At 39.2% G+C, this 19,438-nt stretch overlaps 1 protein-coding gene across 1 annotated transcript in view; it reads right to left on the reverse strand.

Annotated features, from left to right (window-relative positions):
* The window catches only part of LOC108701904 (glucagon receptor), a 51,775-nt gene extending 32,545 nt beyond the window's left edge, over positions 1 to 19,230 (reverse strand). Inside the window, exons 1-2 of the mRNA XM_041575823.1 lie at positions 18,897 to 19,230; positions 5,082 to 5,127 (exon numbers count right to left, since the gene is read on the reverse strand). Of these exons, the coding sequence (XP_041431757.1) occupies positions 5,082 to 5,123 (42 nt within the window). The 5' untranslated portion in view covers positions 5,124 to 5,127; positions 18,897 to 19,230. The remainder of the gene's footprint in view (positions 1 to 5,081; positions 5,128 to 18,896) is intronic.
* Positions 19,231 to 19,438: the final 208 nt, after the last annotated feature.

Raw genomic sequence — 19,438 nt, forward strand, 5'->3', positions numbered from 1 at the left:
GGCTAATCCAACCAATTTGGTGTTGCCAGTAATCAGTATTGAGCAGTTACATGCAATAGCAAAATTACAAATTTTTGCACAGCCAGTTTTTCACATTTGATTTAATTCCATACAACTGAATACTGCTTCACTGAAAATCTTTGTTCAGAAAACAGCCCAGTACCTGGGAAATGAAAGACATACTACTGTTATCTTTTTGTTGAAAGTGGAGTAAATGATTATGCTCCATTTGGAGTAAATTATTAGCTCCATTTCATACCTGGATGCTGTTTTCCATCAGCTATGACTGAATGTCAGTTCCCAGCATTACCTGCAGCTCAAAGTTGCAACTCAACCAACAACTTGGCTTTGTTCTACTACACCAAACCCATGCAAACCTCAATGGAATGAGGAATTGTGCCACGTTAGTATAATACAAGTTCATTTTTAACCTAAATGGGTAACCTCCTTGTTAAGAAAAGCTAAACATAGTCTTAGATCATTAACAATACAAAATTGTAATTAACAAAACAGCTCTTTAAGAAGTAATTTCCGTCTGAGCTGCAGGATACACAAAGATATCACTGTTCAGCTGTATGGTGAGCAATCAAGTATAATTGCAATTTCCCACAAACTGTCTAAAGGATAATTAGAACATTTGACAGAGTTATTTTTTTCATCTCTCAAGAGAATAAATCTGGAGTTCACCTCAGGGGCGTAAAAAAAGCGTGTGCCTGGCCCCTCCGACAGAAAAACATTCAAGTGCAAGGCGCATACAGCCACTCCTGTCCGCAACCCACCACCATTCACAACCCCCCTCCCGTGCCACAAACTCGCAAACGCTAAAGAGGAAGTAGACCCCACTGTCTGGGCCACCTTCACCCTGGGGCCCCCTTCTTACCGAGGCCCCCTGCGGGGTGTGCTTCCTCGATAGCAGTGATCCCCAACCAGTAGCTCATGAGCAACATGTTGCTCCCCAACCCATGTAATGTTGCTCCCAGTGGCCTCAAAGCAGGAGCTTATTTTTGAATTCCTGGCTTGGAGGCAAGTTTTGGTTGTATAAAAACCAGGTGCACTACAAAACAGAAGCTTCTGTAGGTTGCCAGTCCACATAGGGGCTACTAATAGTCAATCACAACCCTTACTTGGCATTAACCAGGACATTTTTAATGCTTGTTTGCTTCCTATCTCTTTTTACATCTGAATGTTGCTCACAGGTGGAAAAAGGTTGGGTACCCCTGCTCTCACCACTGGTTCACCTGGCAGACTCATAGACTCATACGGGGAATACGGGGAAAGCAAAATAGTCTGGGAAACCTGAAAGCAGAACTAAAAACTTGTTGCTCTACAGGAGCAGGCCTATCTTGTGCACACTACTATAGACCTCGCAAGCACAAGAAAACCCAGGCTCTACTGGAGATTATGTTTAAGACATTGGGGTGTTCATGAAGTAGTCTACCTGCTTCCCCCCTCCTGCATCTCCTATTGATATGTCCAACTCAAGGAGTGCTATATTCACTTGGGCAGTCACCCCGAGATCTGAGGTAATTCAGTGGAAGGCAGTGTATAAAGTGCATAAAAATAGTAAAATTGAGTCTGTATTTTGGACTTTGCCTTCTGTTACATAAATGACCCCCATAGGCTCAAAAATGCTCAGATCAAAGGCGGAACTGGACTGAAAATGTTGAAGACCATCAGGTCTTCAAAGCTAAATTTCTGCCAACAATCCTGACAGACAGCATTGTTATTTTTGTTGATCCAGAAGAATGCTAACAAAGTAAATTCCTTCTTAACCTCAATATGACAATCATATCAGCTTTTGATGCAACTTTTTTCTCTCACTCCAAATGCATTAAAGTCAATGGGCGTTTTCTTCTTGGGCAGACTTTTTTGTCTGTGTCGCTTTTTTGTCGTGGTGACATTTTGTAGATGGCGAAATGCAGAATTTTGTCACAAATCCATGCCTTGAGAAAAAATGTGCTCATCACTACTTCTGGCCCTGAATCATTGGTATTTGCTAGAAGAGAGATCTCTGTACTTTCCATAGATGGACTTGAATAATTGACTCATGTCTCCTCTATTTTCCATCCATTTAGTTATTTACTAAACTCTGAATGCAAAAATCACATAAACATTTTTTTTTTTATAAAATTGGATTTTTAAAAAATTACAATTTTCTTTAGAATTTATTAAACCCCGAGGATGGAAAAGTCCGAATCAGAAAATCTGGCATCTGAGACCTGTCGAGGTTGCATATAAGTCAATGATTTTTTGATGTGCGCTGGGTTTTGTGCAATACCCCAAAGTTTTTGGGCAAAAATCAGATTTTTCGGTTGAAAAATCCAAAAAAATCAGATTTTTACCTGCAATGTAAATTTTCAGGAAAATGTAATAATAAACAAGCGCAAAAAACCCAAGCGGATTTTAATGGAGTTTGCAGCAGAAAATATTGAGATAAATTCGGACTTTGATAAATAACCCCCTAAATCAATCTAATTTGGACAATTCTTTATTCCAATATTAATCACACGCTATTGTTGATAGTACTCAGGAAAACGTAGAAAAATTCTTAGGTACTTGTAGAACTCACCAGTTTTGAAGGGAGGTCCAGGTGCACCGCCCTGAACCCTCAGCTTAGGGAGCGGACCACCGTATAAAGAATTACGGCAAGCTTTTCAAAACATATAGTAGTTTATTGTAGAACTCAAGGATACAACCTCACTGCCTTACGCGTTTCATATCTCTCAGATACTTAATCATAGATTCATAAATCATAGAATCATAGAATTTTAAATTCTTTATTCCAAGAATGGTGGTGTGTGGTGCAATAGTCATATTTCCAGGCTAAATATGGCTGTTATACCACACACCACCATTTCAAAATATTATGGCTGCAGGTTTGGAGGTTTTATATAGGTAATGGAAACTGGAAGGCACTTTCATTATTCGGTATTATATACATTTTTCAGTGAGTCATGTGACATGAGTCAAAAAACAATGACTGCGTGGTGTAGATTATTAAGGTTTCTATATTCTAGTCCAAACATATCAAATGTGCATTGACATTTCTGTCTGGATTGTATCTGTTATATACGATGCTTGTATTTGTTATATCTAAACATGTCCTTTAGCAATGGAAACATGCTCTGTGGCTTGTCTTCTTCATTAGAATTCTTGTGTTCCAAGTGCTCTTATTCCTGCAGTAGGCAATCTTCTGTTTTATTGTTAGGAATCTTAGAGTAACATAAGGGCCAACAGTAGAATTAAGTAACGTTCTCCAGAAAGATTGTTTTTCTATATATACACTCTCCCTATATTTTGCCAAGACCTTTCCTGGGAGGCCATGATACTGTGTCAATGCTTTAGATAGTGAGCATGAATTATTTCTAAAAAATGCTTTACACACACTATATTTTTCTCTGGGAGCCCTATTACACTTGTCTCTTAGCACTGTGCTTATCTTCTTCTTAGCAGAACATTGGTTCAATGAAATGTTAAGAAATGATGTATAAAATTATTTTCTCCTATTTTTATATAAAAATGTTGATTGTGTTGCTGATCATCACTGTTTTTGTATTTATCCCATAATCAGCTTTATCTCCTTCCAATGACTTTTTGCTTGTTTTCAATGGTGGCCATATATGGGCTGATAAAAGCTTTATATGGGCCTTTTCAGCAGCCCACCCAACCAATATCTTTCTGTGGACTTTGTAAAGCAAGAGCATCTTTACATGTATGGCAAGCTTTACAGTAAAGGTGGTCAGCGATGTTACAATTGCGATCTTTCCTGGAAATAATCTTTCCAGGAAAGATTGTCTGTTTCAAAAAAACACGTGCAGAGCGGAATCGTTAGATATACGGGTAGATATACAGATGTAGATGTTCAGGTGTCTTCAAAGGCGCCCAAGTCCTAGTCTTCTGACGATATCCTAGTCTTCTGACGATATTGGCCAGCTCGTCTCCCACCATACACGCACCAAATATTGTACGGAAATTTGTTTCGTACTATATTATCTGTGCGTCTATGGCCACCTTAAAGCAGCATAGTACATGGTCTAGGGGCCAGGGGTCAGCAATTTAGAAGAGAAGAATAGGCCAGATAAAACATTTTATTTGTTTTCCATGGTTTATTAATTAATTTCAATCTTTAACCATAAGTGTGTATAAGATCAGCACATGAACTAAACCTATATATGTCAGTGTAAACCCGTCTTACCCCATGGTCGTTTATGCACTTTCCTACTCCCACATAAATTTATGCAAATAGAATTTTAGTTGCCCTTACTGGACTACATAAATATGCCTTTATATAGTTTCCCAGTCAACCATCACTGTGGTAAGAGCTAGTATAGTCTTTATAATATGAAATACTATAGTCCTGGCAACAGTTCTCATGCCCCAAATCATCTTCTGGTGGTGGCCTACAGTGTTAGGTGCATCATTTCTTTTGTTTTGATCCTATTGTTCATTTACAAATTCTCTACACTTGTTCCATCACCTCCCAGCAGATGTTGCTATTGATGACTTATTCATTCTTCTTGGCCACGTTTCCTTTGATCAGTTTGTGCTTCTTTTGATACTTTGCTTCACTCCCTATGCCTGTAAGCTTCTACAGCAGCTCAGAACCAGGGGGAACTTCAAAGTTCAAGACTGATGCACATGGGTTTATATCACTCAAATGTTTAAATATTGGCCTTGGTTGCATGCTTCAAATATGCCAACAGTGTTGTAGATGCCAAGTAGGATTATATTCCCCAAGTATGAAGGATGTTTGGAAGCTGAGGCAACTAAGATACTTCTGATCTGAAAAATAGACCAGGACCATGTGAAATTTGAGGAGTGCAGTAGGGGATCTAGGGGGCTTGGAGATCACTTTTGAGACTTGAGTTGTGTAGACCTGTTATTATATCCAGGGGATGGGTGGGAACAATGTGTAAGGTGAAAATACAGTTCTAGAAGGTGAATAAGAATGACAGCAACCAGACAGAGGAGATAGATGGCCTAAGAAGATAGAGGTTACTTAGCGGGTGTAGCAATAATCATGTGAAATGATATGGACAGGAATGACTTTCTGGGTGGCAAATGTTGTCTGCACCACTCACCTGTGAGAGTATTAGGAGTGGGAGCAGAAGTACAAGTTTCATCCAGCTGAAGCATAAATAAATGTTTAGACATTAATTCTAATTTCATTTTAATTCTGCTTATCATGCCTTTTCAATTTAAAATGTAGGGGTAACATAATAAAAGTTGTAACATTTACTCCAGTTTTAGAAACCCATCGCAAACCAACAGAGTTGCAGATTTGCATAACAAACAAAAAAATAAATAAAACATGCAATTTTCAGGTGAACGACTTGTGCAACACGGGGTTTGGTAATACCATAAATAAATAGCCCCACAATCCTGAATGTTTGTTATCCTCCACTATTTATGAGCTGTTATTTCTAGTTTGCAGTCCTATTTTACATGTTGGGGGTTATTTACTAAAATTTGAATAATAAAGCTCAACCAAACTCCCCTGCCTGACTTTGCCTTATTTATTAATAAAATAATTCAAATAAATCGGATTGGGAAAAAAAACTCATAAAATCGAGCAGAAACCTGGATGGTACAATTTTTCTGACTTTTTTTCTGAATCACTTGAATTTATTTTTTGGTTTTTGCCAGAAAACCCTAAGATTATCAGGCTAAACCCAGCTCAAACCATGATACCTTCAAAGTGGGATAGAGATATCTCCTATTGAATTATTCATGACCTTGACAGGTCTGAGATGGCGGATTTTCAGATTCAGGCTTTTTCCAGCATCGGGGTATAATAAATTTAGAAAAATTCAAGTTTATTTGTCCCAAAAAGCCTGACCAGATACATTCAAGTTTTAGTAAATAACCCGTTGTGTATCATTTTTAACACTTCTTCATGCTACAGCTCTCTCTCTCTCTCTCTCTCTCTTTCTCTCTCTCTCTTTCTCTCTCTCTCTCTCTCTCTTTCTCTCTCTCTCTCTCTCGCTTTCTCTCTCAGGGGCAAATTCACTAAGATGCAAAGTTGCGCCAGGCGCAACTTCGCCGCACTTCGCCAGGCGTAGTTTCGCCAGGGCTCCGCAAATTCACTAAAATCCGAAGTTGCGCACAGGGGTAGCGTAAGGTTGCGGAGTTGCGCTAGCGTTGTTTCGCTATATAAAGCGAAGTTGCGCTAGCGAAGGCTAATTTGCATACGCCGCGAAATTCAAATTTCAATGGAGGAACACGTATCTGCACTACAAATGCCTAGAAAACCTTCAAATCAGCAAATACAAATTTTATTTTGCCCCACACATGTGCCCACTGTCTAGGTAAGTTGCCATGAGTCAGGAAATGTAGGGGGGAGGAAGGGGAGCCCCAAAAAAATTTCGATCTTTTTCAGCCTATCAGCCATCATGTCCATCATGTAGAAAACACGCCAGCGTTTTTTGGGACTTAGAAAAAAAATTGACTTTTTTTTAAACAATCCCTACTCTATTGCGCTTCGCCAGGTCTGAGGTGGCGAAGGAAGTCTAGCGTAAAAGATAGCGTTCAGTACATTGCGCAAGTTAGTGAATTTGTGTAGTTTTGTCGCTAGCGAAACTTCGCCTGGCATAAGGTTGCGACGTAACACTAGCGAAACTACGCCAGCGTTCGTTAGTGAATTTGCGCAGTAGCGAAAATGCCAAACGCTAGCGAATTAACGCTAGCGTTCGGCGCTTCGCGGCTTAGTGAATTTGCCCCTCAGTCTCTCTTTATATATATATATTATCCTAAAGGCTGACTATTGTGCATCACTGAAACCATACAACCCTATCACACCTTGCCCTGAAGAGCACTAAAGTAAATCTACAGACTTTCATTATTCATTCTGAAAAACAACAAAACAGCAGAACTGGGTTACTCACTTCAACAATCTCAAATGAAACCTGCGTCACCTCTGTTTTTCCTTGATGCTTTGCCCCTCCAAAAGCCTTTGTTGACCACTTCAAAAGCAAAGTGGATTCTATTAATGAACACTCATTCATCTCAAGGAATCCAATAATCACTATGGGGTGCCGTTTGTCCCAAATACATTCTGTATACAAAACTATCCCTAATACACAGAATGAATGTCTCTCATGTTATATAAGTATTTGTGACCATACACAGAGAAAAAAATATACAAAAGACTTATTTCTATTAAAGAATGAAAACAAAATCTGGTTAGTGCACAAAAGGATGTCATTATATCACAAACTCCATTCTGTACAGTTTAACAAGCAATCTGTCTCACAAATGTATAACCTCCATGTAACGGACACACTTATGTGCAAAGTTACTTACAGAATGAATTATGTAAAAACAAAGTTGGACATAATATATAATAGTGTAACTAACTAGTGATTGTCAAGCTAGATTTGACTGACAAAATAGATATTTGTGACAGAAAGCAAGATTTTATAGTACAGGATTCATTCTTTCCACAAAATGACAGTTTTGTTTCACAAAACAGATAAAATAACCATTCTGTGAAGCAACACTGTCAGTCACATTCCTGAACCAATAAGAACAAAGCTTATTGCCATATACAAACAAGATGAGAAGTGGCCAGCTCTGCTCCACATGGCTAAGGCAAAGGATCTGACCTGCTATAGAGGGCGCCCTCTAATGTCCCCTGTGCTGCATAGTAATAAACATGAACAAACCTTTCCTAAAGGAGCTGCTGTTAAACACTACAGGTTCATAAATGGAAGTTTTTACAAATGGCTGAGAAATATAATGCTGCTGCATTTATAATGATTGTAGAGAAAGAAAAGTATGCAAAACTTATATAAATATGATCATTTTAGGTGATATGGCTATTCTTATTGTAGTAACCTGCTTGTGTGGCCATTTTGGTTAAGGGCATTCTTGCTGTTTTGCCATTATCTTATGACTCACTCCTGTTCCTCTTCCTGTCTCAGCTGAGAGTAATAATGGGACAGGCCACACCCACCTGCGATGTTGTATTAAATGTACCAGAAGTTACTGTGCTTGTCTGGCTGCTTTGCCTGACTCTCAGAGTCAGTTATAAGTTTTATATATGATAGTTAGACTCCAATGTCTCCTCCTAGCTGTAATCTTGCACCAATTAGCTTTTAGTAGTCTCTTAATAATTTGCTTAGCTATAGTTCAACTACTACATAATAGCTTTACCGCCTTTAGCCAGAGACTTGGGACTGATCATGTGCACACACATTGTGTATAGTATGATGTGTAGGTTATATGAGCAGCCACTCCTGAGTACTGTGTGTAAACAAAAGGCTTTAGGACTTCAACTTCACCTCCTTTCGTGAATTCGGGTCTTTTCCCGCGCTTCGGGACTTCAGCTTCGTCTTTTCGGCACTTCCGCATTCTGTAATATGCGAAATGGCCGCATGGCTCGGGCGCTCGTAAAGGGGACCCGGCTCTTTGAAAAATGCAGCACTTCTGGGCCCCCCTTTAGGCCTGGAACACTTGTCTCCCCTGCTCGCGACCCTGGACATGCATGTGACATGGGCACAGTTGTGCTCTCTGCTTTAATGTTGTGCCCCCCTCCACCCACTCTGATGTGAAAGGGTTAAGCACTGGGCAGGTAAGGGGACGACATCATTAGAGTCTTTTGTTATAAATAAATATAAAGCATTGTGCAGCTTGTTGCTTCTATATAAATAGATTATGATCCCCTAAAATTGCCCCTGCCTAAATGACCCCCCTTTTGTTTACACGCAGTACTCAGGAGTGGCTGCTCATATAAACTACACATCATACTGTAGAGAATGCGTGGTCATACCTCCCAACATTTTGGAAGTAAAAAGAGGGACAAAAAATTTGTAGTCATGTAGAGCGGCAATTTTTTTTTGACTACACCCATTTTTGTGGCCACACCCCTTAATTACCAGGTTCATTTTACAAAATTTGGCAGGTTATAAAAGTTTGAAAATATTTCTCCTTATCTAAACTGTTAAAATTACTTATTTTCTTAGTTGCACCTGTTAGCTGTACTGGCCTCTCTGCCAAAAGCCAATTAAGTTAGAATTTTTTTTTTTTTCTGGCAGTTCAGTGCAGAGAAAAGAGAGACTTTCCAGTACAAATGAGGGACCTCAGGTTGAGCTGTCAAAAGAGGGACTGACCCTCTGAAAAAGGGACAGTTGGGAGGTATGTGTGCACATGATCAGTCCAAAGTCTCTGGCTAAAGCTATTATGTAGTAGTTGAACCATACCTCGCAACATTTTGGAAATAAAAAGAGAGACAAAATATTCTTTTGCATGTAGTGCAGCAATTTTTTGACCACACCCATTTTGTGGCCACACCCCATAATTACCATGTTCATTTTACAAAGTTTAGCAGGTGTTAAAAATGTGAAAATATTTCTCCTTATCTAAACTGTTAAAATTACGTATTTTCTTATCTCAAAATTGTTATAAAGTATCTTAGTTGCCAAAGTATCTGGCTAAAGCTATTATGTAGTAGTTGAACTATAGCTAAGCACATTATTAAGAGACTACTAAAAGCTAATTGGTGCAAGATTACAGCTAGGAGGAGACATTGGAGTCTAACTATCATATATAAAACTTATAACTGACTCTGAGAGTCAGGCAAAGCAGCCAGACTAGCACAATAACTTCTGGTACATTTAATACAACATCGCAGGTGGGTGTGGCCTGTCTCATTATTACTCTCAGCTTAGACAGGAAGAGGAACAGGAGTGAGTCATAAGATAATGGCAAAACAGCAGGAATGCCCTTAACCAAAATGGCCACACAAGCAGGTTACTACAATAAGAATAGCCATATCACCTAAAATGATCATATTTATATAAGTTTTGCATACTTTTCTTTCTCTACAATCATTATAAATGCAGCAGCATTATATTTCTCAGCCATTTGTAAAAACTTCCATTTATGAACCTGTAGTGTTTAACAGCAGCTCTTTTAGGAAAGGTTTGTTCATGTTTATTACTATGCAGCACAGGGGACATTAGAGGGCGCCCTCTATAGCAGGTCAGATCCTTTGCCTTAGCCATGTGGAGCAGAGCTGGCCACTTCTCATCTTGTTTGTATATGGCAATAAGCTTTGTTCTTATTGGTTCAGGAATGTGACTGACAGAGTTGCTTCACAGAATGGTTATTTTATCTGTTTTGTGAAACAAAACTGTCATTTTGTGGAAAGAATGAATCCTGTACTATAAAATCTTGCTTTCTGTCACAAATATCTATTTTGTCAGTCAAATCTAGCTTGACAATCACTAGTTAGTTACACTATTATATAGTATGTCCAACTTTGTTTTTACATAATTCATTCTGTAAGTAACTTTGCACATAAGTGCGTCCGTTACATGGAGGTTATACATTTGTGAGACAGATTGCTTGTTAAACTGTACAGAATGGAGTTTGTGATATAATGACATCCTTTTGTGCACTAACCAGATTTTGTTTTCATTCTTTTAATAGAAATAAGTCTTTTGTATATTTTTTTCTCTGTGTATGGTCACAAATACTTATATAACATGAGAGACATTCATTCTGTGTATTAGGGATAGTTTTGTATACAGAATGTATTTGGGACAAACGGCACCCCATAAATCACTAAATAGTGTTGTGCAGAATTGTCTCTTGTGTCTTAACGATTTCAAGGCATTTCACCACTTATTATCAGTGGTTTGGACCTTATATACTACTATATATACTACTGTAAACAATTTCTGGGACAAGGATCCAATTGTTTGTATAAAGCAATGGTTTCCTAATTGTAGGGCTTATTACCTTTAGGGGCAGTGTATGGTGAGGGGTCATCATAGAACCAAAAAGTGGACCGCAGCTCCACAAAAACCCAACTTTATTTATGGCTACTATAAAAAAACATGACGACAAGTAGAAGCATCATCGCGTTTTGACACATCTAGTCCTCAGTCATAGGCTCACTGTTATTCAGTTCAAAACAGAAATAAATATAGAAATGATAAAATCACATGCCATTATAATTGGCAATTAAGGCAAAGTAAGTCAGGAAAATGTGATATCCTTCTTTTAGTGACCCTTGTGTGTATGCGCTAGCTACCACCCCCACCCAGTATTGATTCTATTATTAAGTCCTGCTTGTCTCTCTACTAACAAGCCCAGTCCTTGATTGTCCAGATTTTTCCGGGTAAGGGATCTTTTTGAAATTTGGATCTTCATACTTAGAAAACTCTACTAGAAAATCATGTAAACATTAACTAAACCCAATAAGCTTGCTTTGCCTCAAATAGTGATTAATTCTTTCTTAGTTTGGACAAAGTACAAGCTACTTGTATCATTGAAATCATTTTCAAAATTTTTAAATAATTGATTAAAATGGAGTCTATGGGAGATAGCCTTCCCGTAATTCGAATCTTTCTGGATAAGGGATTTCAGGATAACGGAACCCCTACCTGTAGCTGGTTTCCCCCCTTTCTATCAAATGCAGTAAGCTCCTTATTAACACCACTGGGGCCTGATATTACCTTAATTTCCCTAGTCCCCTGCTGTCATGCAGAGGATTGCCATCCAGAGCCCCAGCAGAGCTTTCTGGGGCCCCTTGGCCCCTAGGCAGAGCCCCTATACTTTGAGATAAACTCTGGTTAACTGCAGTTTAATACTTAATCTGACCCACTTCTAGTGACACTGGAATCACTAGTATACACAGTGCTACTGACTGGGTTTTATTTAAAAAATCATTGTTATACTGTAGAGAGGCATGGACATGTTTTTTTCTCAATGTTTTTCATCATGTGTATGAGCAGAAAGCTTAGAATTTCAGCTGAGCTCATATTAATTTGTTACCATGACTATTCTGCAGAAAAACAGCAGCAATTAAAACCCCGTCTTATCAAGACTTGCCTGCAATAGTCAGGGGAGCTTTAATAAATGGATAAAATGGGTATTTGCCGGGGCTCACCACAAAATCAGCATTTCATCAGCAATACCTTTTAAATGAAAAAAATTTAGCAGGTTATGAAAGTTTGCAAGTCACATGACTATGAAGATTTTCATTCATCCAGGTCATGGTATATCTAATATAAGTAATATACATTGTTTTTTGAATTTGCAAGTCACAGTTTCCCCAATAGGCCTGCTTCTCTTAAATTGTTACAAATGTATCTAGGTGCACCTGCCATGTATTCTGGGCTCTCTGCCAAAAGCCAATTAAGTTAGAAACTTTGTATCTTTTTCTGGATGTTCAGTGCAGGAGATCAGGACATTTCAGTTACAATCCACTGCGGGCTGAGCAGTTGAAATCGGGACTGTCCCACAAAAAAAGGGACAGTTGAGAGGTATTTGCACGCACACGCATGCTGGAATTAGCCAATCAGAAAAAGTAAAAACAGTGGCCAACAGTATGAGTTTGCAACTTGAAAAATCTGTCTAGTTAAGGAACTCGAAAGTAAATCAATACATTTAATAACTCTGTAGGATAAAATGAATGAACACTGTGGGGCAGATTTACTAAGCTCGAGTGAATAATTTGAATGGAAAAATATTCAAATTTCGAAGTATTTTTTTGGGTACTTCGACCATCGAATTGGTCAAACTAGATCGAATTCGATCGAATCGAACGATTCGAAGTAAAAATCGTTCGACTATTCGACCATTCAATAATCGAAGTACTGTCTCTTTAAAAAATACTTCGCCACTTTAAACCTACCGAGGTGCAATGTTAGCCTATGGGGACCTTCCCAAGCACATTTCTAAGTTTTTTTTGATCGATTAAAAATCCTTTGATCGATCGATTAAAATTGTTTGAATCGTTCGATCGAACGATTTTTATTCGATCGTTCTATCGAAGCTTTTGCGGTAAATCCTTTGAATTAGATATTCAAAGGATTTTTACTTCGAGGGTTTTTTAACCCTCGAAATTCGACCCTTGATAAATCTGCCCCTGTGTGTGAAAAAGATCTAATATTGGCTACCCACTTCAATGTATTTTATTATAATAATAGTTGTCCCCAATTTAACAGGCATTTTAGCTTCTGGAGATTTTTTTGAGCCTTCTCCTTTTCTTTTACAAGGTACTAAGCAGTGGGGGATTAAAGAATAGGCTACCCAACTCTATAGCCTAGGGGCCTGTCTATCTTTTTTTTAAATCTAGCTATTATTTCTCTTTTCTCTACTATAAAAATGATTTTTATCTGTGCTACTGGGGCTGGATCCTGTTGAGATGGGTGCATGGCTTTTGAAAAAGTGGCTGGATAGCCACGGAAGGCGTGAATTTTTAATTGACATTCCGGTCTAAACGTCTCCCTCCTTGGTGCACCGCATTTGTTTCTATGGTTCTAGACTAGTAAGATTACCTGGGCAGCTCTTCACGTGTTGCACACGGAGGTCGAGCCGATCGTATGCTCCCAGGTAATCTTCTTTCTGCTAATTGAGATGGGTGCATGGTACCTGCTGGGAGAAGATTAGGTAGCCAGACTAGTCAAGGCACATGTGTGTCTGGCATGCGTCTGAGGTCTCTAAGATGTGTTGGGTCACTGGCACACACCAAACCCAACACATCTTAGAGAGCTTAGGCGCACGCAACATACACAGGTGCCTTGCCTTGTTTGGCTGCCTAATCTTCTACCAGCAGCTACCATTCATTCAGCTGTCCTGACCAGACCCAGGCTCTGCATTGCATATAAAAGAATTTAAAAAAGCTAGATCATGGGCCCCTTGTGTCTCCAGGTGCACCCATGACCCTGATTAATTGTTGTATATTTCTAAACTTTTGGGAATGGGATTAGCCTAGAAGTGGGGTCTGTGGAAAGTGCAGTTTAGGGGCCTCACATCTCCCAATCAGCCACTTGTACTATGTAAGCACTAACTAATGCAGATTCAAAGGAAAATACACTTGGGGGTTATTTACTAAAACTCAAATCTTTCTGGTTGGGCTTTTTAAGGCAAAAACTTGAATTTTTCATGGAATTTTTTTTTTTTTTTCGAGATTTATTATACTCCAATGCTGCAAAAAGCCAGAATCCAAAAAATCCGCCATCTCAGACCTGTCGAGGTCATGTTTAAGTCAATGGGAAAGATATTGTGGTTTGCGATGGGTTTAGCACGATAATTTGAAAAATCCACCATTTTAGACCAGCTGAGGTTGTATATAAGTCAATGGCAGAGGTCCCTATCCTATTGAAATTTCTGTGGTCTGTGCTGGAACTAGCCCAGAAATCCGACCATTTTGGACTTTTTTGTGGGGGAAAAACGTGATTTTACTAAAATCCAAATTTACCACAATTTTTTTTAAAAAAACATGACCAATTTTACCTTATATATTATTTAAAAAAAGATTGATTTAATTGGTTTGGTAAAAACTTGATAAAATCGACAGAAAACCGTAACGTGCGTTTTTTTCAGATTTTTTTGGGCTTTTCTCCGACCGAATTACTTTAGAGTTCTCCTTGAAAAGTCCAAAATGGTCGGATTTTCAGGCTAATTCCAGCACAAACCACAAAAACTTCAAAATAAGATAGGGACCTCTGCTATTGTTTTCTACACAACCTCAGTAGGTCTGAGATGGTGGATTTTCGGATTTGAGCTTTTTGCTGCATCGAGCTTTCAATAAATCTTGAAAATCTTGAGTTTTTAAAAAAAGAAACAGAGGAAATTGGAGTTTTGCCCCAAAATGCAAGACCAACGTTTAGTTAATAACCCCTTAAACGTACATTCAGTTTTAGAGATTGTTACATGAGAATATTTCATCTGGATCAGATGTACTTGACTGTACATGACATCCAGGTAAAATGGTTCCCGATTAATCCTGTTGATCTCTTTAGTTGTATCCCCGTGGGCTTCTTGTCTCTACCTCTGCTGTGCTGAGTTTTTGGTCTGCACACATAATCCTGAGATTACATTGAATAAAAGCAGAATACATCGGGCACATAACTTGAAAAGAAACAGATCAATCCGTTTCCAATGCATTTTCCACCTTAAACAAGCACATCCAAGTGAATGAGCCTTTTTATTTTCTGGTGTTTCTGGCCCTTTAACAATTTCATTCCCTGTTCTGCCCCCCCCCCCTCTTGATATTTATTAGTCACTGTCACTGCCATGTCATTTTGTATGTCTATTAACATTCTCAAATGGCTCAGAAACCGCATTATTGTATTACTATGCACTGCGTACATCTCTGCACCTGGCGTTTCCATCTCTAATAATAATTCTGCCTTCCCTGCAACCCAGAATTATTTGAAATCAGAGATATACAAATTGCAGCTGCAATTGTTGAATTACTACTCTCATAAGTTTGAGCCAGTTTCCAGCTGCGAGTGAAATGGGAGTCGCTGACCTTTACTTGCATAAGGACAGATGTTTTTTTTAGACCATTTTACCTCTTGCTTCTCATCAAATACTCCAGCATTTTATACAAGTCACATTAGAGTATCTCAAATAAAAACCTTCAGCGCATCCCAGATAATAAAAGACCACAGAGCCAAAGACCTTTAGAACATTCAATGGCATGAGAAATTTAATGCAATGAAACGCTTACAGCTCATTTCATACAATGAGAGGCCTAAAGGGCACCTAAAAAAGGAGACCTCAATAATATCTCGTGAAATGACAGACCCAAAAGCACCTCCTAGTGACCATGTCAAACAATTAGATCCTTCCAATGTATCTCAAACAATAAAGGTTATCTATAAAAGACTACCACATCAAATGACCTCCAGTCTCTCTTAAGGTGGCCATACACACAGAGATCTGCTTGTTTGGTGATTTTGGCAAACGAGCGGATCTCTCTCCCGATATTCCCACCTTCAAGGTGGGCAATATCGGGTTGATCCGATTGTGGGCCCCTAGGGCCCAACGATCGGATCATAATGAAGCAATACAGGCAGTCAGATCGTGGGACCGCATCAACGAACAGATGCAGTCCCCAATCCGACGGGATTTTTACCCCTGTCCAATCGACAATATGTCAGCCAGATATCGATATCGTTGGATGGCCCCACACACGGACCAATAAGCTGCTGACTTGGTCTGTTGGCAGCTTTTATTGGCCCGTGTATGGCCAGCTTTAAACATTGAGAATTTCTTGAAAGGCCCACCATCATCACATCATATCATCAGTAGCGTTCCTTGAGGGGGGCGGGCATTTTCAGCACGAATGGACTGCCGGGGGGCCCTGAGGGGCTGCGGGCCCTGGCCCGCTCGCACCCCCCTGCTCCCCCGGTAGTTCTGCCACTGCATATTATGAGAGGAGCGTTTTATATAATGAAAAACCCCTAGATGGGGGTATAACTATAGAGGAAAAGACCCTGCAATTGCTAGGTGTCCCAGGAGGTATAGGAAGCACATGAACAATGTGGTATTGCCAGCGCCGATTCGTACCTTAGGGCCGCCTGAGGCGGCTCCTGCAATGCCGCCCCCCCTCGCCGACTTACCTGTCGGGAGGGGAGGCAGGAACACTAATGCGGAGAGCGCAATTGTGCTCTCCCGCATTCGTAAAGCCGAATTTAAAAACCGGAAATTCGGCTCTTAAAGGTGCAGGAGCGGCTTTTTGCCGCCCCTGGAAACCGCTCCGGCGTTGCCGCCTGAGGCGAGCATCTCAGCTCGCCTCATTGGCGGCGCGCCCCTGGGTATTGCCAAAATGTATTTTTTTTCTATGGGGCCCAATAAATTATTGTTATGCCATTGCTTCAGACCATCTCAACCCAATAGAGACCTGTAGTTCAACCTTAGAAATGGAGGACCTCCAAAGCTACTCACCCTCAGTTTTAATGAAAGGCTCCTATGGATTAACACCCCAATAGTAACACTGTATGCTGCATATCTGACACTAATCTGCCATAACAACACACCCTTCTGAGCATTGTTTAAATTTAGGAACATTCTTTTGGGAGGCATGCTTAGAATTGTAGGTCAGCAACTGCTGTAGAGGTGCTGTATAAAGTATCCCCCCCCCTCCCCCTAGTTTTAAGACTATTTACAACTATACTTCTTCAGAACATTTCTCCCACCAAAAAGCCATGAGAGTTTATGTTAGGAACGACTACTTTTTGAGTTAATGTTTAGAATTAATACTTTTGCAGAGCAGCTCAGATATACACAGAGTATCTCATTCAGCTAGATACCTATAGACCAGCACATATGGGACACTTGCAGTGTATGTACAACTGGGACCAGTGGAACAATTTACTCAAACAGATGGATAACTGCAAAGCATTTTATACTTAGATCTATGGAGCATTTTATGTGGTTAGTAACTTAGTAACATATAGAGCAACTCTGCACAATGGATACCTGAAACAACCTTGTCTACATAAGCTTTCATATTGTCTTCCAGCAATGCAACACATGTACACACACATGTAATGTAATCCACTTTTACACCAACCTACAAAGAGTAATACTGAGTAATACAGTATAGTAATCTATCATTAAATAATCTGTGTGCCTTCACTGGCTCTGAACAGTAGTTGTCATTACTACAGACTGGCACTTCTGCTACACATCAGTTAATTTAATCTGCGTTATTAATAAATGCCCATAGCAACAGATAATTTAACATATTTATGTAGCAAAATCAGATCTGTAACATGGCATGAAATATGTGTTATAGAAACATAAGTATTTTATTGCACCTGTTTGCAAATGAAGCATTCAAAATTTACTGAATCATTATTTATGATAGATAGATGGTAAATAGATAGATAGATAGATAGATAGATAGATAGATGGTAAATAGATAGATAGATAGATAGATAGATAGATAGATAGATAGATGATAGATAGATAGATAGATAGATAGATAGATAGATAGTAGACAGACGGACTAGCAGATAGACAGACAGATAAAGAGATGATAGATACATTTGATAACATTCAAATTTTATAAAGATAGATAGACAGACGGGTGGACAACCAGATGACAGATTGAAAAATAGATACATTTGGTAGAATTGATATATAAAGATAATAAAGTTACATATATATATATATATATATATATATATACTTTGCGTTCAGTATTCACACTCCAACCGGATCAACGACGATTGTGGGTGCAGGGTCAAATAATAAGGTATAATTCAGCAGAAGGACCCGCACTCCATATTTAGTGAATATATATATACATATATATATAATAAAAGCTATTTACCTATCAGTCCATCATCTGTCTATCTGTCTATCTACCTATATGCCTTAGGATACACATGCATAGCAATAAATATCTGAGGGAAAGAGAAACAAAAAAAATCTAATAATGAATATTTTTGGCAGACTCATTAATAGCTTTATTACTATGCAGTGTCACACGCCGGCAGCCAATTCCCCACATAATTCTACAATTCCACAGTCTGCATTACAATTATCAGCCGTGCTTATTCCCCTCTCTTCTCTGTACTTCCCTTAAGTGATCCCACCTGTCTTTCCCCCAAAACTCTCTGCTTTCACCAAGTACAAACACTCTCACGTCTCAATCAAAGTTCTGCTCCTGCCACTGGGACTCTTTATTCTGTAAGCCCAAAGGTCTCTTTGCAGGGTGAATGCCCACACAAGTGCCAGTTGTGTCCGTCATTAAAATTGCCTCAAAGCCTGTCTACTTAATACATACTAGTAGTTTAAGAATAATTGTACCAATAATGGTTACACATGGATAAAAATCTTGCAGAGTTAATTATCTGCTTGAAAGCAAAAGACTTAGCCCAAAATCTACAAAAAAAGTCCCAGACTCAGAAAATCAGGCATAACCAATGTCTCCATCTATCAAAGGTAGGAGACGTAAAATAGTCAAGATTTGGCTATATAGCATTTTTCAGTATTTTGTTTAGAAGTTTGACAAGACCTGACCCTTTACCCTGTACCCTGGAATTGGTACTTGTTTTTTTAGTAACAAGTTAGCACTATTCCCCATAAGTTGAGCAAACGGTTATAGGATTAAAGGAAGCCAAACATCCAAGCATGCACCTTACCTGGCAGAGAGGTGAAATGACTTTAGTGCAATTCTTTTTGCCTTGTGTGTGTGCCAAGGTCAATGTAGGTTGTGCATTGATTTAGGTGGGAGCTCATGAATGTCTGTCACCACTCCTTACAGCAGTTCTCTAGCACCCAGCATTTGATTCTCTGGTTTTAATATTTTGCCCTTCCTCTGTGCCTTTTCCATCCTCTCTACCTCTGGGAATGACTCCTCCCTCACCCATTCTGCTCATTTTCTCTTATGCTCAACTATAGTCTTCCTCCTCCTCATCTCATTGCCTTTCCGTCCCTGGCTTTCCCTCGATTCTGTATTCTGTAATTCTCCATTCAGCTATTTTTTTTTTACAAGTTTAACTCTTCTGAGCAATTCTCCGACCATCCTCCTTATTTAAGTTTGAGTCCAGCAAGGGCATTATTTGCAAGGGGTTTGTATTTTCTCCCCATGTCTGCATGGGTTTTCTGCCACACAAACTGGGTAAATTGGCTAATGATACAACTGACCACAGTAAATGTTATAGAGAATTAGACTGTAAGCTCT

The sequence above is a fragment of the Xenopus laevis genome, chromosome 9_10L, assembly GCF_017654675.1.
Source record: "Xenopus laevis strain J_2021 chromosome 9_10L, Xenopus_laevis_v10.1, whole genome shotgun sequence".
NCBI lineage: Eukaryota > Metazoa > Chordata > Amphibia > Anura > Pipidae > Xenopus > Xenopus laevis.